Source organism: Eublepharis macularius, chromosome 7 (genome assembly GCF_028583425.1).
Source record: "Eublepharis macularius isolate TG4126 chromosome 7, MPM_Emac_v1.0, whole genome shotgun sequence".
Lineage (NCBI taxonomy): Eukaryota > Metazoa > Chordata > Lepidosauria > Squamata > Eublepharidae > Eublepharis > Eublepharis macularius.
In genome coordinates, this window is record NC_072796.1 from 88138084 (window position 1) to 88160173 (window position 22090).

The window sequence follows — 22090 nt, forward strand, 5'->3', positions numbered from 1 at the left end:
CTGTAATTTTAGTGTCATTTGGCTGGAAATGAACCATTCCGACCTCCCCCCACCCCATAAAAAGTCCCACATAGAGAATGGCAAACTGACCAGGCGGCAGGAGTTATAAAAAGGAAACCTCCTTCACTGTGTGAAATAAAACAAGGAAAGATGGCAAATGCAGATTTAAAAAAAAATAGTCAAAGTAAGAGCAGGAAAATAAAATGAATGAAACAGGGCGGTTTTTTTTTTTAACGCCAGTGACTGGTTGGAGCTCTCTTGCTAGACTGCTGCTTGATGGCCATTTTAGGAAGCAGTAGAGAGAAGCATGGCTATGCAGAGAGGGATCAGCTTCAAGGGATTGTAAAACTGACACACACACCCTTCTGTTCAATCTGCTTGAGATTTGGGGGTCTTTAGATAAAAGGCAGGACTATGTTCTGTGCAAATGTGGTGCACTATCTTTACAAACAGCTGCCCCTCATACTATTTTTTTATGTAGTGTTTTTATTCATTTTATACATTTTTAGTTGCTTTTCTACTTAAAAAGCTCTCAAAGCAACTTACAAAAAAGAACTCATTATCATTAGATAATGGCCATTTCCACACATGTTGAATAATGCACTTTCAATGCACTTTCGCAATCCTTTTGAAGTGGATTTTTTGTTCCACACATGGAAAATCAGTTTCAAATGTTCACTAAAGAGTATTGAAAGCGGATTATCCAACGTGTGTGGAAGCAGCCAGTGTTACTACTCTTAAACAACCTCATGTGGAATGGGCACTCGCATAAGTTGTTAGGGAGGCTCCATACTCCTGACTCCTCTGGAAGATGACAGAAAACAGTAAGTCATGAGCAGCACTTTGCACCTTCAGAGATACACCACAAAATAAGTTCTGTGTAGTTCCAACTGCATATATTTTATGCTAAAATTCCAAAACCACAACACATGTAAAATAAGCACACACAAGAATAAATCTACTGTTAAAGTAAAGTAAAATTTAAATAGATCTAATTGTAGTTCCGGAACACTATTTAGCAGAAGTGAAACCTTAAATACTGACTCAAATTCAATCTTTTGAAAGGAATTCTACAGCAACCATATTTGCAACATGATCACACAAATTTTATCTTAGTAAAGTATACAATCTCCTTGCCTACTCATTGAAAGAGAAAGATGGATACAAATAATAAAATCTGAACTGTGGAATGACAAAGCGTTAATACAGAATCATCTAGGCAATCCTTCATGGTAAAACCATTGATCTTCAGATTAAGCAACCAAAACTCCACTCCCCTGAGCCAAAGTACTGTAATCTATGAAATCAATAGTTCAAGCAAAGTTTGTTTCAATAGATTAATTTCATTAAAGATCATTAACAAGTCAAATACAACTTTATGGTAGAAAAAAGCCTCCAAGCTAAAGTGGCCTAGCTGAAATGCATAAAGAACAGTGCTGTAACTGCATGTTTGATAGAAGTTAACAAACATAAAGAAATGTTTTAATTATTTTATGTTATAGATAAGTAAACCAAACATACATACATAACGCACACACGCACACACAAAAGAGGTTTCACGACTCATGTTTTGGATATTTCTCAAAGCGTTCCAACAAAGCTTTTTGTATGCTACCTGGAATTTTTTGGTGCTTATCTCTGAGGTTTTTTATTGCAATCTTTGTCTGAAAAAGAGAGGGAAAAAATAGAAATGAACATTTTTACTCTGCATTACCACAAACAAAATACTCAAGAAGCATTCATATTGAGCATTTCAAGGCCACTGTAAATTTAGAATTAGAGCTACAGTATTTTAGTTTATTAAAAGTAGCTATTATTAAGTATCTTATTTAACTGATAAATTCCATTCAACCTCCATCTTATTAACTTCTTAAGAAACGATCCAAATGTACCCTATCACCCCATGAACATCTACCATATAATGATATGACTTTGCATAGGGAAGGAATGTATTATCAAATCACTAGTTGACAGTACCCAAACTGACTTCTGATTACACCAGTGCATCACCTAAAATTCATCTCTATGTTTGCCAATATTAGGATTAGCTCAATTACAAAGCTCTCTTCATAGGTTTTTACAATACCACTCTATGAAAACTATTGGAAGATATATTTACATACATAAAGTGCAGAAGTGCTCTTAGAGTATCAAGAATACAATAATAGTCAACAATAGTTACAAAATACAATGATCATACAATAGTCATAAATCACAATCAATCATCATTAATCAATAAATAGAATAGTCAAAAAGCAGATGGAAAAGCTCTGGGTCAATGATACAGGATACTGTCACATTTAGTACTTGGGCATAGTTCATAATTCATGCATAGTTCATAGTTCTCCCACATACCGCCGTTCGAACTGGTTACAATATTTGAATTAGGAATACCCTTTTCTTCTTTTCACATGCTCTTTGCCGTATAAGGAGCCCATGTGTTCTGATCAGCGCTAGAGGCAGATCCATATAATTGCAAGCTTTTATATTTTCAAAGTGAGCATACCATTGTTTGACTGGCCTAATACTCTTTGGCCTAACAGCCAAAGATCTTTTGGTATCTAGTAAGATCAAACCTGCTGGCCGCCTTGAAAACATTTTAGGCTGAGGAGTAAGATGGAAATCTTTTAAATAAATACATCTACTTAAAGGCTGCCTAATATCTCCTTCATTCCATCTCCAAAGTATTTTAAAGTGCAGTCTATAAAAAAATATCCCCAGCAACATTCTGGGTTCTAAGTATGGTTGCAAAGCGTTACCTTGACAAAAATGATTTGTCCCTTTAATAGGACTCTTGAAAACAATGTGGAGGGAAGAAAGGAGCCCCTCCTCCTCTGGCACTATAGTGCCTATCAAGATTGGGCCCCTGTTGTGCTTTGAAAAGTAAAAAAATCAAGGCTCTAAAATAGTGCCTTATGGAAGCCATGGCATCAACTAGTTTGGCCCTTAATAGAAAGAATCAGAAGGTCTGGGTTACAGCAAGTATATCTCTAATTCCCAAAATACAGGTAATACTAAAAAGAAATCCTGCAGGTGTGTGTGTGGGGGGGGGGGAGCTATGGAGATACACTCCTCACTGAGGACTAGTGGCCATCTTCCATAGTACAACGAGATGCCTATAGAGAACTCTAGAAAAACTGAATTGTGCAACCAAAAGGAAACACATTGCTTAAACCACCGAGAGAGAGAACACTGCTGTACCTTCCTGCGATACTGCTCTGCTTAGAAGCCATACAGGTATAGGGTTAAAAACAAGCCTGGAGAGAAATGTCCTGTTCCTTTAACAGAAGCTTCATGTACAAAAAGAACAGCTGAAGCTTTTCATGGCATAGAGGTAAATAAGATCACCATAAGCCCAAGCAGATAAGGCAGGATAGAACTTTTTAAAATAAATAAATAGCATCCCATTAAGCATCTATTAAAGGAATGGGACTTTTTTCCTCCAAGCCTTTGGCAACCCTGTTCACACCCAGAGGGTATTAAACATGACCTCCATTTTCAATGGAGCAGGAGGTCCCCCAGGTTATACTCTCCCCTCCCCGCAATCATCACTGGCATCTAATAAAACCATGCAACCTAAATGAGAGGGTGGGAGCTGGATGGAGCACTGGGCTACTAGGATTAATATGAACAGGTGGCAACACCAAACCGCCTATCTGCAGCAAGTGCATGGACCAACCAAAATGACTGGTATGTGGATTATCCAATCAATATGAGCAGCTTATCCCAAAGGACTGCTGAGGTTTTGTAGTAAGGTTTTATCACCCAGGAAACTATAAGAATGCAACTTTTACTTGGCTTCCTATTTAAAACTACTGTATTTTTAATTGGATTGGCTCCTATAATAACTTAAGCACTTTTCTGGGACTCTTGTGCTAGCACTAGTGCAAGACTGCATGAAAAAAATAAGAATTTTTTTCATCTCCCACACCTTACATAATGCTGCTCTAGCAAAACACACTAGTTTATATATGATGAACTTATCACAGCACAAGATTTCTTTATTTAAAATATTTATATCCTACCTTTCCATGGTGCCCAAGGCAGATTACAAAGTATACACATTTAAAAACAGTTACACATGAATTAAAATACTGCTCCACTAAAAACAACCAATGGGAGTACATATATAATTAAGTATGCAATATTGTTAATATGAAACTTGCCTTTTCAGCTAGTTCCTCAGCTGTTATATGTGGATCATAAGTAATGGGATCTCCTACGTATGTGCAAAATTTGACTGGAAACCCTCCATATATGGGAACAATTGGCCATCGGGTATGCTCATACAGCCACTTCAATGGCCCTGTACATAAGATTTAAAATAATTTAATAAAAGGTTTTGAGAAATGTTCTATTGCAGACATAGGCGATGGAATAAGCCCTGATTTTAAACAGACCCCTTATTATCTGTTTTGTAATATAAGTAGGGTGTAGTGGTACATGAGAAAAGGCCATGCAGTTGACTCATAATTGTGCAATACATGCCTAGGCTGTCATGCATGATATGTTGCAGGGCCTTAATCTAATTCATAATTATGCATGTTTAACCTTCAATTATTATATTCATTTATGAGTATATAAACATGTGCTAGATATTAATCCAAAAAAATCAAGTTATGAAATAACTAGCCAATGTCAAATGGTAGTGAATTCTAGAGGGAAAACACGCAAAAAGGCAGTTGAACATTTAAGAAACAGAAAGAAAACATGAGCAGGATAGATTGAGGGACACCTAAAGGAGACAGAAAAATGAGAAGGATGCATGCCCAGCAGCTGAAAGCTCAGTAAGACTTCAAATGAACTGCAATTACATGGAAGTCTATTTAAAATCAGTGGAATTTATAAAATGTTCATCTCTGAGGTATAAGCAGCATATGGGAAGATAAAGCAGAATCAATCTTACATATTTTTCCAAGTGCCCTGTATCCTTCCCGAAGATTGGTTGTAAAAATAGGGATGATGGGCTGAAAGATGTGGGAAAAACATTACCAGAATTTCAGTCTCCCATTGTTTAATAATCCTGTGTTAGTATCACAGTGTCCATAAAGAAAATGTTACTTGGAATAATCTCTACAGTATGAAATTTTGTCTCACTGCTCATGTCAGAACTAAAATTCGTCACTCTTGAAGCTACTGCAAGACTCTTGTTTACTCTGCCTTACTGTGCAATAGGATACTGAAATCAATGGGCTTAAACTGGCGTAACTCTGTACTGTTGGGTAATCAAAGGAACAGAGTTAGAACCATTTAAAACCACATTTTGAAAGCTTAATTTGCAACATTAAGACTCAGTTCATGTGTTGAAGAAATGCATGGATGAGAGTCCTTGAAGAACTCTGTGGCATTCTGGGGAAATTAAGAGGGTTCTTTCCCACTAATGTTCAGAGCAGTTAATCTGGACAGGAGAGCCTTCAGGGACTGACTTATTGAGGATTCACCTGCGCTCAACAGAGATGGGCACGAACAGCAATACAAACAAAAAAAGTCACGAAAAACCCAATCAGCTGTTCATGAGGCCCCATTCTAAACGAACAGGTAGTCATTGCAAGCCTCGTTCGTTGCTGTCCATTGCTTTTTGTCAAGCCAGACAGGCACCTGCAATCTGATGGAGTGAGTGTAAATAATGCAGCGGAATTACGCTGTGCTGATTAGAGAGGCAAAAAGTTTTATTTGAGGAAGTTACATACTTGATCGTAAAGAGGAGAGAGAGAGATCCTTGCTATCTGACTACATCTTGCAGAGAGAGAAGAAGTGTGGCAGGAGAGAGAAGAAGCAGGATATTGCCCTGTTTAGCCCAATAGGAGACAAGGAAATGACCCCCAGGAAACAAGAGAGGTGCTGCTCTCACTGTCCTAACTAAGTGATCCTTGCTGCCCCCTGCATGGTAGGCTCTTCTTCCTTCTTGCTGCTGCAGTACACCAGACATTGCTATTTCCAACACAATCAATTCCCTTGGCAACTTAGGCAGGGATTGTCTGAACTCTTGCTGCTGCCCTGGAAACCCCAAACTAAGCCTAATTTAGCTTGATAGGCAGGTCTTCTTTTCAAGTGTGGAGCTCCAATTTGTTACAAGGGAGCCAAGAGCAGGGGGGAGGGGGGATCCCAGCTCTGACTCCACAGACAGTGGAGTGGGAGAGAGACAGTTGCTGTTGGCATTTTGACAGAGAGAGTGCATTGGAGCTTGAATTTTCTGTGTGTGTGGTGGGATAGGGGTCTACCCCTTCAAGTTTCAGGGCTGCTTTCCTGCTGCCTGCTCAGGTAAGGCTTCTGGGAGTGGTGCAGTAGGGATCTTGACTTGGATGATGGCTGGAGGAGAGCCTGCTGGCCCCCACAAACAGCCAACCATGAACATGTTCATGAACAGGGCCATGTTTGTGGTTGTTTGTGAGTCCCTGTTTGAACAACAAACATCACGTTTGGGTTTTTTTCTGTTCGTGCCCATATCTACTCAGAAGTAGCTGCCACCTTTTCACCAGCTTCACTTCGTATCTTTCTTCTCCGCAACTGCAAAATATTTCAAAAAGCAAACTGTTTGTTTGGTTAGCTGCTGGTCTCTGGATCAGTCTAAGAAAATGGCAGCTTAAGCAAATTAGGAACTTTAAACTTTGAGTAAGGAAGACAGACTTGCATGGAGCAACAGAAGCATGAAGAGATCCTTCTGCTGCTTTTTTCTCTCTGTGGGCCTGAGAAGGCAATGGTTAACCCCTCTCCTTCACCTTTCTTGCCCCACAAACTATTCTGAACACCAGTGGAATGAAGACGCTTTTTCCCCCTCATTTCTTCTTTCATATCCTGTCATGATAGATCAGAGGTCCTGAACTGTGCACCTTTGGAACTCTGACAGAGTGTGGTAAGTGCAGCAACAAAATGGCTGCCACAAAATGGCTGCTGCAGAAGGTGAAGCAAGCCAAAAAATGGCTGCTACAGCTTACCTTCAGTCGCATACTGAAGATCTTTGTGTTCTGGAGGCAGCTTTTGCCAAAGCAGTGTTTTTAAAAATCTGCACAGCCAACCAAATCTCCAATAGTCAATCAGAAGCCATGCTTGGCAAAAGCCCCACCCTGCCAAACCCACTTTCTAAAAACACTTGGCGGGCACCAGGAAAGTTGTCAGAGGGTGCAATCATGCTGATGGGACCCTTGTGATACTTTTTCTCCTCCTCTCCCACAAGTACATGCAGTAACAGTACTAATTAAAATGTATCCTCTATGGTACTGCTGAAAGGTTGTATCATGTGAACACAAGAAGCAGTCTTATACTGAATCAGATCATTGGTTTATCAAAATCACCATTGCTTACCCTCACTGGCAACAACTCTGCAGCATATCATAGTTCAATATAAGAAGTCCAACAGACAACATTTCTCATTTCAGGACAAATCAAAACAACCTACACATACATTCTCACTAAACCTGTATAAATGGCTGAGGATTCTACTAATTTTATCGACAGTTTTAACGCAGATGATTGCATGCAGATTTCATTTGAATGACAAGAACTTCAGAGCACAGCATGTGGCCACTTACCACTTTTGCATCTATGGCCACATGAGCAAAACCTGTACGCTTGCCCCACAAGAGACTGTAGTTCTCATCGCTAAACAGCGCTTCCCGGACTCCACCAGGTAGGACACCTAATAAGTACCCCTTTTTCAGAATTTCAACACATTGGACTCTTCCATCTTGCGTAAGACCTTGTACATTATAAAACAGCCTTATACCTGAAAAAGAAAATAGGCTATTATACTGAAATTCCTAAAACGTCTAAGAATTCCATAGAGTAGATATGTGACAAAAGATTACCTCCTCCCAAAGTGCAGGGAAAAAATCAACTACAATCCATGAGGGTTTTGATTCACTAGATAATTTCTATGCAAGCAAGAGGGAAGGGATTTTTGCTGATTTACACATCCTGCAGCAGACTTCTGACTTCCCTCACACCCACATGCTGTTCCTGAGGGGAACCCAAATCTCTTCTATCAGACTGGTTTAAATACTCAGAAGGGGTCTGGAAATGCTACAGAGAGAGGCAGGTGAAAATCTTGTTTGGATTCTTTGGCTGTATTATCTAAGTGGATCAATCAAAAATTCACTATAATTTACACCAACCTCTCTTTTTAAAGTGTTATAATCTCTTTATAACCCTTCTGAATATTTAACCCTTAATGAATGTACATTTTTATGCATTTGAGGAAGTACACTCTGACTCTCAAAAGCTCATGCTGAAATAAACTGTTAGTCTTTAAGGTACTACCAGAGCTACTTTTTCTTTCTCCCGAAGTTAATAATGAGATATGCAATTTATTATCTTTGCAGGAAATTACTCTATTGCCAGCATGAATAAATTATTCATCTACGTCACAAAATAAAATCTGACATATACACATTCCTACTTGCTTGCAGTACAATGATAAATATTTTCATCCAATTTATTTATGTATCTGCTAAATCAAAAGCATTCAAGGTCAAACAAATTATACTATTTGTTTAAAAAGGTTTAACAATGCACCACTCTTTTAAAAAATTAGGCTTCATAGATGTGTAAAATCAAGATTTTTTTTCTTCTTTGTGATCCTAGCAACATTTTCTAAGTGCAACCAAGTATGTGATAATCTAAGGGCATCTGTTAGCTTAAAACAATGCTCCCATTGTGCTTTAGCAAGACTGTACCCTGTTCACAAGTTACAGTGAAAACACATACAAACTGTGTACAGTGTACACTTGATTTGTCTTTATACATGAATAATTCTAATGTTATGCTCAATGCCTGTATGGCTCAACATGTGATTGAAACCCCACATTTTCCAGGTACTGATCCCCAGTTTCATTTGTAAAGAGAATGCAGATTGGTAATTTCTTATAAACAGATGCATGTGCATTCACTGCAACATGTTAACATGAAATTCAGGAAAGTGAGAGAAAGATTGTTCAGATCAGGGATAAGACAAGGAGAAGCGCAGGTTAAGGAAGGCTAAGGGTCCCAGAGAGAGAGAGCAACAATGGCTCGAGTGGAACAGACCTTGAAAAATCACAGTGTCTGAATGGGGGAATCCATCACTTGCATGATTTTCTTATACGATCACCCTCTTTGCAGATTTATCAGCAGGCATATCTGTTCAGCTGACAACTGGATGGGGCATTGTCTTCTGGGGTGAAGCATTATATTCATTATATTTATTTATTCATTATATTTATTTTACAAAATGTATACCCCACCTTTCTGCCCTCAAAGGAGCCACCAAAGCAACTAACAAATTACAAAAATACATAATAAAACACATCTTAAATTTCTTAAAAACAAACAAAAACACATCATTAGAACAATTAAAACCAAGCTAAAATACACAAAAATATTAAAAAATTAAAACGTATGCAGTTAGCTCATTAAAAATAAGTTTGTGACAATAACTAATTGAATCCTTCAGTGTCTTACCAATACTGACTCCATAAAGCCCCAATATTAGCCTCTTTTATATGTATTAATGGGAGGACAGTTATGATGACACACATTCACACAGATTTCCAGGCAACATGTCAACACGTGCCCAGAAAGAGAAGCTTTTTGACAACCACCCAAGTATACTCAAATATGCCAACATTTCAGAACTATACAATAACGTGAGTGGAAAACCACAAATGAAGGCAAAAACGATTAACTAATTAACAACATTATATTACACCATATAAGTGAATCCAATAAACAAGTAAGATCGGATTCACTTATATGGTGTAATATATTGTTGTTAATTAGTTAATCGCTTTTGCCTTCACTTGTGGTTTTCCACTCACGTTACTGTATTACACTGTTTGAAGGCGTCTCCTTTTTTGGTTTGAATGTTTCAGAACTGGCATATAACATATTGTTATATTTTTATTCAACTACAGATTATAGTCTCTTAGTCTGTAACACACACATTTCTACCAACACAAAACACACATTTTACCTGGTATTTTTGAAAAATGATAATCAACCACAGAGTGGCAGAGTCTGCCTGTCTGTAAGTACAGTCTAGAAACAAAGTAGAAATAGTCTAGAGGAAATGCTCCATGGTAAAATACAAAAAGCCCTGGTCCTTTTGGTACCTTATCCATTCCACGCACTTCATAACCTGTTCAAAATGGAAAAAAAATAATATTATTTTGGTAGAAGCATTTTTTTTACCTAAAGATTAGTAGGAAATAAAAAAAGATGTTATAACCAGTAGGGACATTACTATAGTCCAAAGATCCACAACACGGTACCCTTGGATGCTATGGCTCCCACCTATGTTTCCGGGTGCTTACTTTCCCCCAAAGCATCTGTTCCTTAAAGCAAAGAGCAAACTTCTGGCTTTTCTCCACTTTACTGGAGGAAAAAAGGTACCTCGAAAGCACCCAGGGGCATCATTTTCGTACCTGAAGAGAGTATTCACTTGCAAACAAATGCCTCCATTAGAGGAGGATGCTTGGTTCTGAATCTCCTCACATTTTGTGGAAACTCCCCATTATTTATTGGTCCCATGACCCCCATGGCAGCCATTTTGTTGTGGTGCTTGTTACAAGTTCTCAAAATTCCAAAAATGTCTATAGGCTTAACAAGATTGAGGAGCCCTAGTACAAGCTTTGGGACCCAGGAATTTATCCTGCCCCCAATTCCATCTTGAATTTCCAGTAGTCAGTCAGATTAAGCCTTGTACCTCCAGCACAGGTTTTCCGTTTTTACTATTCAGGGGAGAATGGAGACTGAAGCTGACTCACTACAGTAGATTGTGGCACCTAAAAATTATGAATCTGATTTGTACTCACTGGATACAACAGGAATGTAGAGCAATTTCTAAACTCCTGTATCACCACAAGACTACCTGGAACCCAAGCCATATCTTGGGTTGCCAACCTGTAAACTGGTTTCTCTAGCTGTTCAAACTGATATTAGTTTGATATGCAGGCAATTATCAGGTGATGTTGTTTAATTTCATGCCAAGGAAATCTTTAACTGCTCATTTCCACTCATTAAGCTTCTATTAAAGAGATGGGACATTTTATTCATATCCTGTGGGAAGCTGAAATGTACTGCTACCATATATCGAGGCAACAATAGGCAATCCCCCTCATGTTTTAAATAATGAGTCCTTCCACTTACATGAATGTCAGAAAATTCCCCAAATAAGTTTTTGGCCCACAGTAGCCACAGCAGATTTCTGTGTAAAAAACTCCTCGACCTAAGGTCCTTGACCTTAGTCAAGAAAGTAAGACGATAGCATTGGTTAGTAATTTACTAGTATTAATACAAAGCCCATAAAGCGTTCTTTAGCACAATGTGTATTACTTCTCTTGAAAGCATGAATGACAAAGAGCACTCATGGTCAAAATGAATTCCAGCTGCTAAGAACTTATAGAATAGCTTGCATAAGGTCAGTAAAGCTCCCACTCTCCCAGCTTTCCACAAGGTATGCAACACTGGATTATTCAGGAGGAGGGCATTCTCCTCAGATTATAGGGCTGTGTCATAATAAATAGCTTAGAAAGATCCCTTGGTAGGGATAGGGGCTATAGACTGTGCTATTGGGTACTGTCTGCTGGTGTAGCTAGGCTCCTACTAGGGTGTTTCCACATGCTAAGCATGTCATGTTAATTAGTTACACTGTGTTTCAGAAAGATGTCATCTCTTTATGCTTGTTTCAAATTTTCTGCTACTATTCCCTATTGTATCTGCTCACTAAATGTCCTGTTAGTCATTATTGTATTTTGCTCATAGAATGTCCTAGTATATTGTATTTCACTTGCATTGCGTAATCTCCCTTGTGTCTTACTAGGTAGGAAGGGAGGAAGGGAGGCTGGTTTTCTGTATTGGGTAAGAGTTGAACATCTCAATTTGTATAATAAAGTATAATAGTACAATGAATAAAAAAGCAATTAATTTTGGGAGGCCCTTCTTCAGTTGCCCCTGTCATCTGAGATTAGACAGGTGGCAACCCAAGACACGGCCTTCTTGGCTGTAGTGCCAAAACTTTGGAACTCCCTCCTTAGGGAGATTCATCTGTCTCTATCATTGTCTCCTGCCAGCAGGTGAAGCCCTTTTTGTTTGGTTTGGTGTTCCCCCACTAACTATTATTGGCCCTCCTCCCTGGTTGTATTTTTATATATGTTTATATGTTCCACGGAACTGTTTAAATATTTTACATACCACCAGAAATTGTTAAACAATAAATAAATAATTTGACTATATTGTATAATAATGAGATAAAAGGCATGCTTTATAAAAACTAACTCAACTCAAATTATTTGCTAGAGTTGTGTATTGGCTAAGAGCCAGGACATACCCAGTTCAAACTGTAACACCTACAAACTTACTAGGTTGCCTTAGGAAGGTCTCACAGCCTTTATTTCCCCTACCCCCAGACTGTAATACAGAAATAAGACTAGCTCACCTTACAGAGATAAGATTCCCGACACAATGAATAGGAACCACTGTGAATACTCAAAAGCAAACATCAATTCTAAGATATTTTAAACAGAGTGTTTAAAAATTGTCATAATGTGGGCTCTATCCGAATCCACCAATACAATATGATACCCCACTGTAACAATTCTTACCATGCCACACTATGCCATATATGTCCCAAAGATAACTCACTGCCCTCCTTCCATTGTCCCATGATTTACTGAGATAATCACTCTTTAAATTGTTCTTTCTTTTGTAAATATGAAGGAGAAGAATAGAAAGATAAATGAAGCCAAGTATAATTACAACAGGTGAAAACAGGATTATGAGGGGCATCAAGAGATACACTTCATAGTTTCCAAAATGTTGTAGGTAATGATTTGGATAAATCCATTCTTTCAATAAACTTGACAGCCAGGTCACATCTTCTTGCCCAGAAGAGTAAGATTCACTTCCGCTGGTCATCTTCTGTGTAAAAAGAAATCAAACCAAGTTTATGGAGAAAGCAATTTTTTAATGTCAACCCTCGATATTAAAAAATGACTTAATATCTTATATTTTATTACAGTACAACTGGAACATTTAGGCTAAACTTGAGTTTCATTCCAAAGTAGTTTTAAACTGAAATTACAAGGACTTGAATGCCGCAAGATCCAAGCCGAACACTGGCTTGAGTCATGGTACACTCCCTCCGTATCATGCTTTGTACTAGATGTCATGTATCTCTTCACCTGTCCAAGGAGGAGGAGTCAAACCAAATCTTTTAAAAAGGAATAGTCAGGGAAACTGTGATTAAGAGAAGATGAAATTCTGTATTGAAGAGGCAGCTTTTAATTTTTTTTAAGGAGATAACTTTACAGCAGACGTCCTAAGTGATAAATTTGTTACAATAATATTAGTTACGGCTTCACATTTTGTTGGATTGCCTCAGGATTAATTTTTGAATTAAACTCTTCAGATCAGTTGAATGTTACTTCTTTTATGAGTTAGCTTAGTGACAATATCTTTTATAACCAATGGGGTATATTTATCATTGTATAGGTTTTTGAATGTTGTTTTGTATGTTTTAATAATTATAGAAAACAAAATTTTGTTTCAATTGTTTGATTCATGCCTAAAGAGGCCAGATAAGTAAATGCACAATTTAGACTGCGGCTCAAAACCACAGGATCAATTGTTGTCTCTTATATGAACTTGGCAGAAGCTGGAAACCTTCATCTGACACTGCTTCCTACAAAAATGGATACACTTTTAACAGTAAAAAAATGATTATTAGCATTCCAGCTAATAACATCTACTTCTGCTTTACAAATGGTGGAGAGTGCCCTCAAGTCATAGCTGACTTATGGCGACCCCTGGCAGGGTTTTCCTGGCAACAGAACTAAAAGAGGTGGTTTGCCATTGCTTGCCTCTACAACCTCGGCCTTCGTTGGACGTCTTCCATCCAATTACTAACCAAGGCCAACCCTGCTTGGTTTCTGAGATCTAACAAAATCATGCTCACCTGGGCAATCCAAGTCAGGGCTTGCCTTATAAATATAGACACATAATTAGCTTTTGCAGTAATGTGGTCAACAGACAACACTCTATTCTTCTTTTCCCACACATGAAGTTTAGTACCCAAATTAAAGTGTCTGCAAACAGCGGCCACCTTCTTCCGTGTTACACAGGCTACAGCCCATGTTCAAGGCTCGTTCTGGCAGCGCCGACAGAGGCCGACTCCCCGCCGTCTGGGGCGCAAAAAAACCCTGAGCAGCCCCCGGCCGCCACAACACCTCGCTAATCTTTCAGCGTTTCAAATGCCCGAGGCCCAACATTAGGCCCCGAGACCAGCCCACGAATTCATCGCTCAAACGGCCGCCCTCCGTCTCCTTCCGCGCTTCAGCACTGGCGTCCTCCCTCCGCCTCTCCCTCGCGCCGTTCCGTGAGATAAGAAGATGCCGCCCAGCTGCCCGCCCACGCCCGACATCACCTGGCTCGGACTGCGGCTTGGAGGTCAGGCTCAGGCGTCCGTCGCCCTCTCTCCCCAAAAGCATTCTTTTGGCGCCTGCCAGCCCATCGAAGACCCCGGCGGCGCGGAGCAGATCAGGCCGGCGGAGCACCGAGGATTCTTCCAATCCACGCCTGCAGCTGTCGAAGAAGCGCCCAGGGCGGCGCAGATCGCAGCGGCGGATTCATCAGAGTACCAGGCTGGGAGGGGCGGAGGACCGAACGGGAGCCGCAATGCAGTGGAGACGTTGGACGTCCTTCTGTTGCGAAAGTGGGAGGAAAGATTTTCATTTGCCGCAAAAGCACACTTTTGCCGCTGTTGGTAAATCTCCACGCAAATCTCCACGCAAATCCTTTTTACAAACCTGTCATGTCGCAAAGACACCCTTTGTTTAAACCAGGCTGAAGCACTGACTTGAAAAACCTTAAACTGCAGTAAATTCTCCTGGGCTGGTATCCTAAAAATACTTCCGTTGGCTAAAGCGAGACTTCCTACTGAATAGATTGGCCACGGATTGTAGTCTTACAGTGAAATCCTAAACAAAGTTATTCCAATCTAAGCTTAGACTGAAGTAACTCTTTAGAATTTCACTGTGAATCTCTTAAGGGCCGCTGTACATTATTTTCCCTCTCACTTGGAACTAACCACTTTCATTACTTTTATGTACAGCTGAATGTAGTGGGAGTCTGTACCATTCCAAATAACACTTTCAAATACTTTTCCAAGGCTTTGTTTTTTAAAAGTAGGTGAGGGGATAAGATTCTAGCCAGTTCTTTGCTTTCAGCATAGCTTTTCCAAACATAGCTGACATCTGCTTTTGCCTTTTAAAAAAAATCTTGAGCATAGATTTCTTGCTGGTGTAACTTACAGGACATGTCTCTTATGCTTTGGGCATGTCCAGTTACTGGTCTTTTTGAGAGAAAGTCATCATTACTCATACTAGTTTTGTATCAGAATATTCATTGAATTCATTATGCTTATGTACTTCTAAATTTATTTGCCTTTCTCCTGGAGACTAACTAATGGTCAGTTAAAATGGACACTCTGTGCCCTTATTGTAGATAGAAGATTGGACAGACAAATGTCTACCTCACATAATTCAATAGACTGAGGACCTTACAACTGTATCAGTATTTGAACGCATTTTCAGACATTTATGTGTAGATCTGCCATCGTTGTTATATTTTTATTTTTTCCTTTATGAAGTTTGTATAGGCTTGCCAGGTTCCCTTACCCTCCCAGTGGGAGGGAGGAACTGGCACTTACCTGAATCTTATACTTGCATGCACCCAGCCCAATCCAATGACATCACTTTCCCCAAACTGGCCCTGCACAAAGCCCAAGAACACTCCTGGGGCCTGTGCGATGACATCACTCTTGGGAGCAATGTCGCGCCACACGAGGAACACACCCCAGGAGGCCTGTTCCCACACTTTCCCCCCTGCCAGCCAAGTGAGTAGTGGCAGAGGAAGGAGGCTGGGATGGGGATTCCCTGCCCCCACTGGGGGAATGGCAACCCTAAGTTTGTATGTTATATAACATTTAAAAATACCAAAATCATTTTGCTGTTTAAAACTGCTACATGAACTCGCTTATAAACCGCAGTGTAACTCAATAAAAACCATCTTGAATACATCATTTTACTCAACTCTGTTGTATGGATTCCAAATAAAATGTGTTGTTTTTGTTTTGAAGTTTGCATGTACTTTTACTGATACGCTTTTGAAGGTGTTTGCTTCTGCATTCAGTTTTCCACTGCCTCCCTTTCCGCTGCACACATTTCTTTAAAACGTGCTTTGAAAAGGCACACATATAAACTTCAACAATAAAATCAACTTTGAGGTTATTAGGAATCCAGCCCAGGAGGTTTACTTGGTAGTACATCTGATTTATTCAGTGGGTTTTACTCCCAGGAAAGGGATTCTTAGGACTGCAGCCTTGTTCTTGATTCATTCTAATAACACTTAACTCATGTGTCTGATGTAGTTAGGTACTGTCTTGAATATGAGTTTATTCCATATGATCCTATTTGCCTGCGTGGAGATAATCTTGAGGGTCTTTCTTCAGGCAGTCTCAACTTGAGAAATTATAACCTGCACTATAACTAGTAGGGCTTCACCTGTGGATTGTTTTGGTGTTATGAAATAGCCTCATATAAATAAATTCCTCCCTCCTAGGTTTTAGGTATTTAGTAAAGCCTCTCTTTTTTCAAAGGTCTTTGGACAAGCAAATGGAAATACTGTGGAGAGCTGGGCAAGGGAATTATATGCTTGATTTTTTTTTGCTTGTTCCTCTGAAATCCTGATTTTTAAATTTCATAGGGCACCATCCAGTCAAACAGAACCACTTTCAAGTATTCTTGATTTCACTCAGAGAGTTAATCACCAGATGAAATCTCTCCCATTGAAATCCATAGGACTTTAGAATACTTACCTGGATAGCTCATATATATTTTATATATTTTAATATATGACTTTTTCCAGATACACTGTAACTTCCTGGAACTTGAAAGGAGGGGGCAGAAGTATATCAAGCAACATATTCAAGAAGTTTATCCAGAAACATATTACCATGCCACAATTTTCTGTGCACATTCCTTTAATTCCTTCACTTTAAATGGTTAGGAATAAGAGAACAATTGTTTTAATTGATGTACTTTAGAATTAATCTAAACGTTCATGAAAATAAGATTCATGATACTGCTGTAAGAAAGAGGTCAAGGATGATTTGTCAAATTGCAAAATGCTTTGGAAGGCATGTATTCTTCTCCCCTCTTCCATTTTATCCTCACAACAACGTGAAGATCGATCAAATTGAGGGAGAATGGATGGGCCAAGATCATGCAGCAAGCTACCCTGGCTTTGATATTTGAATCTGGGGCGCCCAGATCCTCACCCATGAATGTTAACTTGCTCCTTTCCTAAAACTTAGGTGATTTTCCACAACTGTTGTCAAATTACAGAGCTTTACTAATGCATTATGGTGGAAGGGGAGGTCAAGTCTTAGCTGACTTACGGCAACCCCTTGTAGGGTTTTCATGGCAAAAGACTAACAGAGGCAGTTTGCCACTATCTGCCTCAGGAACCCTGGTCTTCGTTGGCGGTCTCCCATACAATCACTAACCAAGGCTGACCCTGCTTAGTTTCTGAAATCTGACAAGATCAGGTTTGCCTAGGACCACTAATGCATTATTAGACATTTTAACTTGCTAGCTCATATACTGTTTTTCTTATTATTTATATAAGTAGTAGCTTCTTTCCCATGTACAAACCTTTTTCTAACTTGAAGCACATTTAGAGAGCTGCTGTAGCACAGTGGTTAGAAAGGGGATGGGGCGTGGTGCAGCTTTTTCCCAGCAGGGCTTCTGAATGGCCACTGGAGATCGGAGAGGCTGTGCAGATTAAAAGGCATGTTTTTAAACAGTGCTTCTGCCTGAAATGTTGAAGGGTTAATACTAGATTTATGCATAACCTTTACTCCCTGACATTTTGTGGCTGGCTATGAGTCCTGTAGCAGCAGCCACTTTTTTGGGTTGTACCTACCACACTGAGTCAGAATTCCAAAGGTGCCCACAGGTTCCAAAAGGTTGAGTCCCCCTCTTCTAGTGAATTAATACCACCATATACATTATTCAATGTGCATATAAGAGGCTACAAGAACATGTTCCAGTGTGATGTAAGATTCTGCTAGATCTGCGTTTCTTTTCAAATTAATGAAAAAATAAAGTCTCTCCATTCCTTTGGACACTGAAAGCTAATGGAAAAGCAACAAATGAACAAATGCCATTCATTCATTCATTGCTTAGAACTTTCCTTCCTCTTCTTCCTCTAGTTCTGATTCATGCAGTTCTTTACACTTTACACTAAGAGCCTAATGAGACTTGTTTCAGCTTGATTCTGACAGGGACCATCATGGATGGAGGGGGCTTAAGTCTCCCCCCAAAACATACATATCTTTTTCCAAGCCTGAAATGTCCTCAAGGAGCCATTGTTTGCCACATTGAGCTAAACAGGTAGTTACCTTGAGAACTATATTTCCAGGGCATACTGAGGCACAATGCCAAGTCACAGCAGAAATAGCACTAAAGTTGCAAGTAGAAGCAAGGTAGAAAAGAGATTCTTCCACTCACCAGCTAGCTGCCTGGGGGGGGGGGATCCTCCAGTTTCACACACACCCCAGTCTGAAAAGCCACAGAACAGTAGCAGCAGCTTGTGAGCATCAGAATTTTGATGCCTCCTTCCCCATAAAGAGACACATATGCCAATTTAATCATGAGAAGCACCACTGATCTCCATAGCAGTTATCTGTTCTATCTAGGCTGTGTAATCTCCTGGATTATTTGCAGACTTGTATACACATGCAACTTCTGTAAACAGTTTAAAACTGATAACCATGAAAAAGAAATTGCAATCAACTCCTTCACTAGTAATTAGTAGAATGTGGAGGTTGCCCAGAGTTGGAGAGACTTGAGAACACTTTGTCCATCTTCCAGACAAACAAGGTCATCCTGATTTGTGTCAGTATACAGTGTTTCCATTTCCTATTTATCATTGCACCATCTCACTAGCATTTAGAATATTTTCTGATTCTTTGTAAGATATGTTCCACATTTCCATGAGCTGTTTTGTTCTTTGCAGTTGTGCCTGCAGACTACTGGAGAGATACAAAGGCAGTCAGCAATAAAATACTGAAAGTATTTTAAGTATACTGTAAGTATGGTATAGTTTCTGCACCAGTGGATTTATGGTGGAGAAACCTAAGAGACCCATAACTAGGGGTATATGATTCAGGTTAGGAATTCAGCAAAAAATTCCAAATATTACATGACTTGGTAAAATTTAGTATTACAAAATTTTAACTTTACCAAATTTATTTCGGTAAAATTAAGTAAACTTCAGAAATTGTGGCAAAGAAACACTGCTTCCTATTTTTTTTAACAAGATAGGAAGAGAAGAAAAGAAAAAGGAACTAAAGCAGAGTGCATATGCTGTTGAACAAACTCCCGATTGACTCTATGGGAAATATTGACAGAGGAGCTATAAAAAGCTTTAATAAATTAACCATAGAGGCCCTTATTTATTTATTTTATTTATAACCCGCCCTCCCCACCGGTGGACTCAGGGCAGCTAACAACATTCAAAAAATACATTAAAAGTCATAAAAACATAAAATCAATAATAATTTTTTAAAAGTCATTAAAATAGTCCAGGAGCAGACTATTTAAACAAATATTGGGAGTCTGTATACGGGCATAGCAGATGGCCGAGGGCAGCCCCAGAAGAAGTGGTGGTCTTAGATGAAAGGAGGACACCCGCTGGTACTCACCCAAAGGCCCGGCGGAACATCTCTGTTTTACAGGCCCTGTGAAACTATAACAGGTCCCACAGGGCCTGGATCTCCAGTGAGAGAGCTTTCCACCAGGCCAGGGCCAGGGCAGAAAAAGCCCTGGCCCTGATTGAGGCCAGACGGATGTCCTTTGGGCCGGGGACCACCAGGAGTTGCTTGTCTGCAGAACGCAATGCCCTGCAGGGGATGTAATGGAAGAGGTGGTCCTGCAGGTATGCAGGCCCAAGTCCGTGAAGGGCTTTAAACACCAAGGTTAACACCTTGAACCGGATCCAGAACTCCACTGGGAGCCAGCACAGCTGGCACAGCACAGGATGAATGTGCACTTGGATTGGTGTTCCTCTAAGGACGCGTGCCGCTGCATTCTGGACCAGCTGTAACTTCCGGGTCAGGCCCAAGGGCAGCCCAGCATAGAGTGAGTTACAGTAGTCTAGCCTGGAGGTGACCGTTGCATGGATTACTGTGCCAGGTCCCAGAGCAAAAGATAAGGCACCAGTTGCCTAGCCTGTCGATGAAAAAAGGCAGACCTGGCAATGGTCGTGACCTGGGCCTCCATTGAAAGTGTGGCATCCAAAGTCACACCCAGGCTCCTCACCATCAGTGAAGGTTTCAATTGTACCCCATTGAGGGCTGGGAGCCGGGTCCCCAGCTCGATCACCCCACGACCCAGACACAGAACCTCCATCCTCAGGGGATTCTGATGTAACCATACCGTCACAGCCTCAAGACCCTTGGCCAAGGAATCCAGAGCGAGATCAGACTGGCTGTCCATCAGCAGATAGAGCTAAGTGTGACATTAGTTGTAAAAAAGCAAAAATGGTATGCAGAAGCCTTAACTGTTATACAAAAAGGGAAAAGAAACAAGGGCAACATATATTTACTAGATTATACAAATATATTCAGGATAACTTCAAATGGTCAATAACTAAAGTAAAATACAAGAACAGTACAAGAAAACAGCTGTCAAACATCAAAAATAGTAAAACTTTTTTTCTAAATTATACAAATATATTTAGGAAAACTACACATGGGTAATAATAACTAAAGCAAAATACATAATTAATACAAGCAAACAGCTGTTAAACATCAAGAAGAGTAAAACTAGGGGCAGCATGTCAACAATCCCATTTCAAGGAATGTCTTCATCAAGTCTGGAGGAAGGTAAAAGTTCCAAGAGAGTAAGTAGCACAAAAGCAGAAAAGATCTAAAACACAATATACAGATGTAATAACAAGAGCATAACTTTTATCAATTGTCAATAGCACAATCTGTATAATCATGATTTACCATGCCTACTTCTAAGTCAATATAAGCTGATTACTTCATAGAAGTTGAAAACATCTGTAACACACCATAGGAAACCAATAGGTGAACACCACTGCAATAAATTATCAAGTTTATACACATACCATACATGATTAAAGTGAATAGCCAATCACACTAACATGAGCTGTCCAGGTTTCAAAATGGTTGGCAAGGAGTTTGTATGAAACAATACACAGTAAGAGCTTAAAAGAATAAACTCATTGGATTAATTACAGAGTAGATTGCAGGTGTGTTCACAAATGCCATGAAATTAAAGGGGCAGCAAGCCAGAAAAGTTTACAAAATATCTTATGTATTATGGAATTAAACGGGTGACACGCCAACAGTGTTTACAAAATATCTCATATCTGAATCATAATACAAAGGACATTCCATCTATTTATGCTAGTTACACACAATAATAATAATAATAATAGAAGATTTATATACCGCCCTTCAGGACAACTTAATGGCCATTCAGAGCAGTTTGCAAAGTGTGTTATTATTATCCTCATGACAATCACCCTGTGAGGTGGGTGGGGCTGAGAGAGCTCTGAGACGCTGTGACTGACACAAGGTCACCCAGCTGGCTTCAAGCAGAGGAGTGGGGAATCAAACTTGGTTCTTCAGATTAAAGTCCTGCCACTACACCAAACTGACTCTCACCTTAGATCACTTCTCATACCAAACCATAACAAATATTCTCAGCATACTGAATTTACATACCAACTTCAAAGAAATGATGATAAGTCTAATGCCTGATTTAGTCCTAAAAGAGCAACAGTTTGAAATTTATAAATAAATTGTGCTTCTTGTTATAAAAGCCTTCTGGACACATTCATCGGATTGTACGGATGAGCTTTAAACTGATACAAAACCAAAAAACAGAAATCAGGTTAATGTTGATGATGTTCAATAAAATGACTAACAAGAGCTGCTTCTCCCACTTTATGAAGGATATGTGACATGTGTTCCATAATTCTTAACAAGTCTAATGCTGGTCCTTACAGTAATTGGCATGCACAA

The 22090-nt window shown here is 39.5% G+C and overlaps 1 protein-coding gene across 1 annotated transcript; it reads right to left on the reverse strand.

Annotated features, from left to right (window-relative positions):
* Window positions 1-1084: 1084 nt before the first annotated feature.
* Window positions 1085-14601, reverse strand: LOC129333391 (transmembrane protein 68-like). Its single transcript, XM_054985013.1, has 7 exons — window positions 14396-14601; window positions 12576-12891; window positions 9947-10111; window positions 7530-7723; window positions 4907-4967; window positions 4167-4306; window positions 1085-1664 (listed from the first exon to the last, which is right to left on the reverse strand). Exons 2-7 carry the CDS (start codon window positions 12886-12888, stop codon window positions 1557-1559), a joined length of 981 nt encoding a protein of 326 aa, XP_054840988.1. The 5' UTR covers window positions 12889-12891; window positions 14396-14601; the 3' UTR covers window positions 1085-1556.
* Between the last annotated feature and the right edge of the window lie 7489 nt (window positions 14602-22090).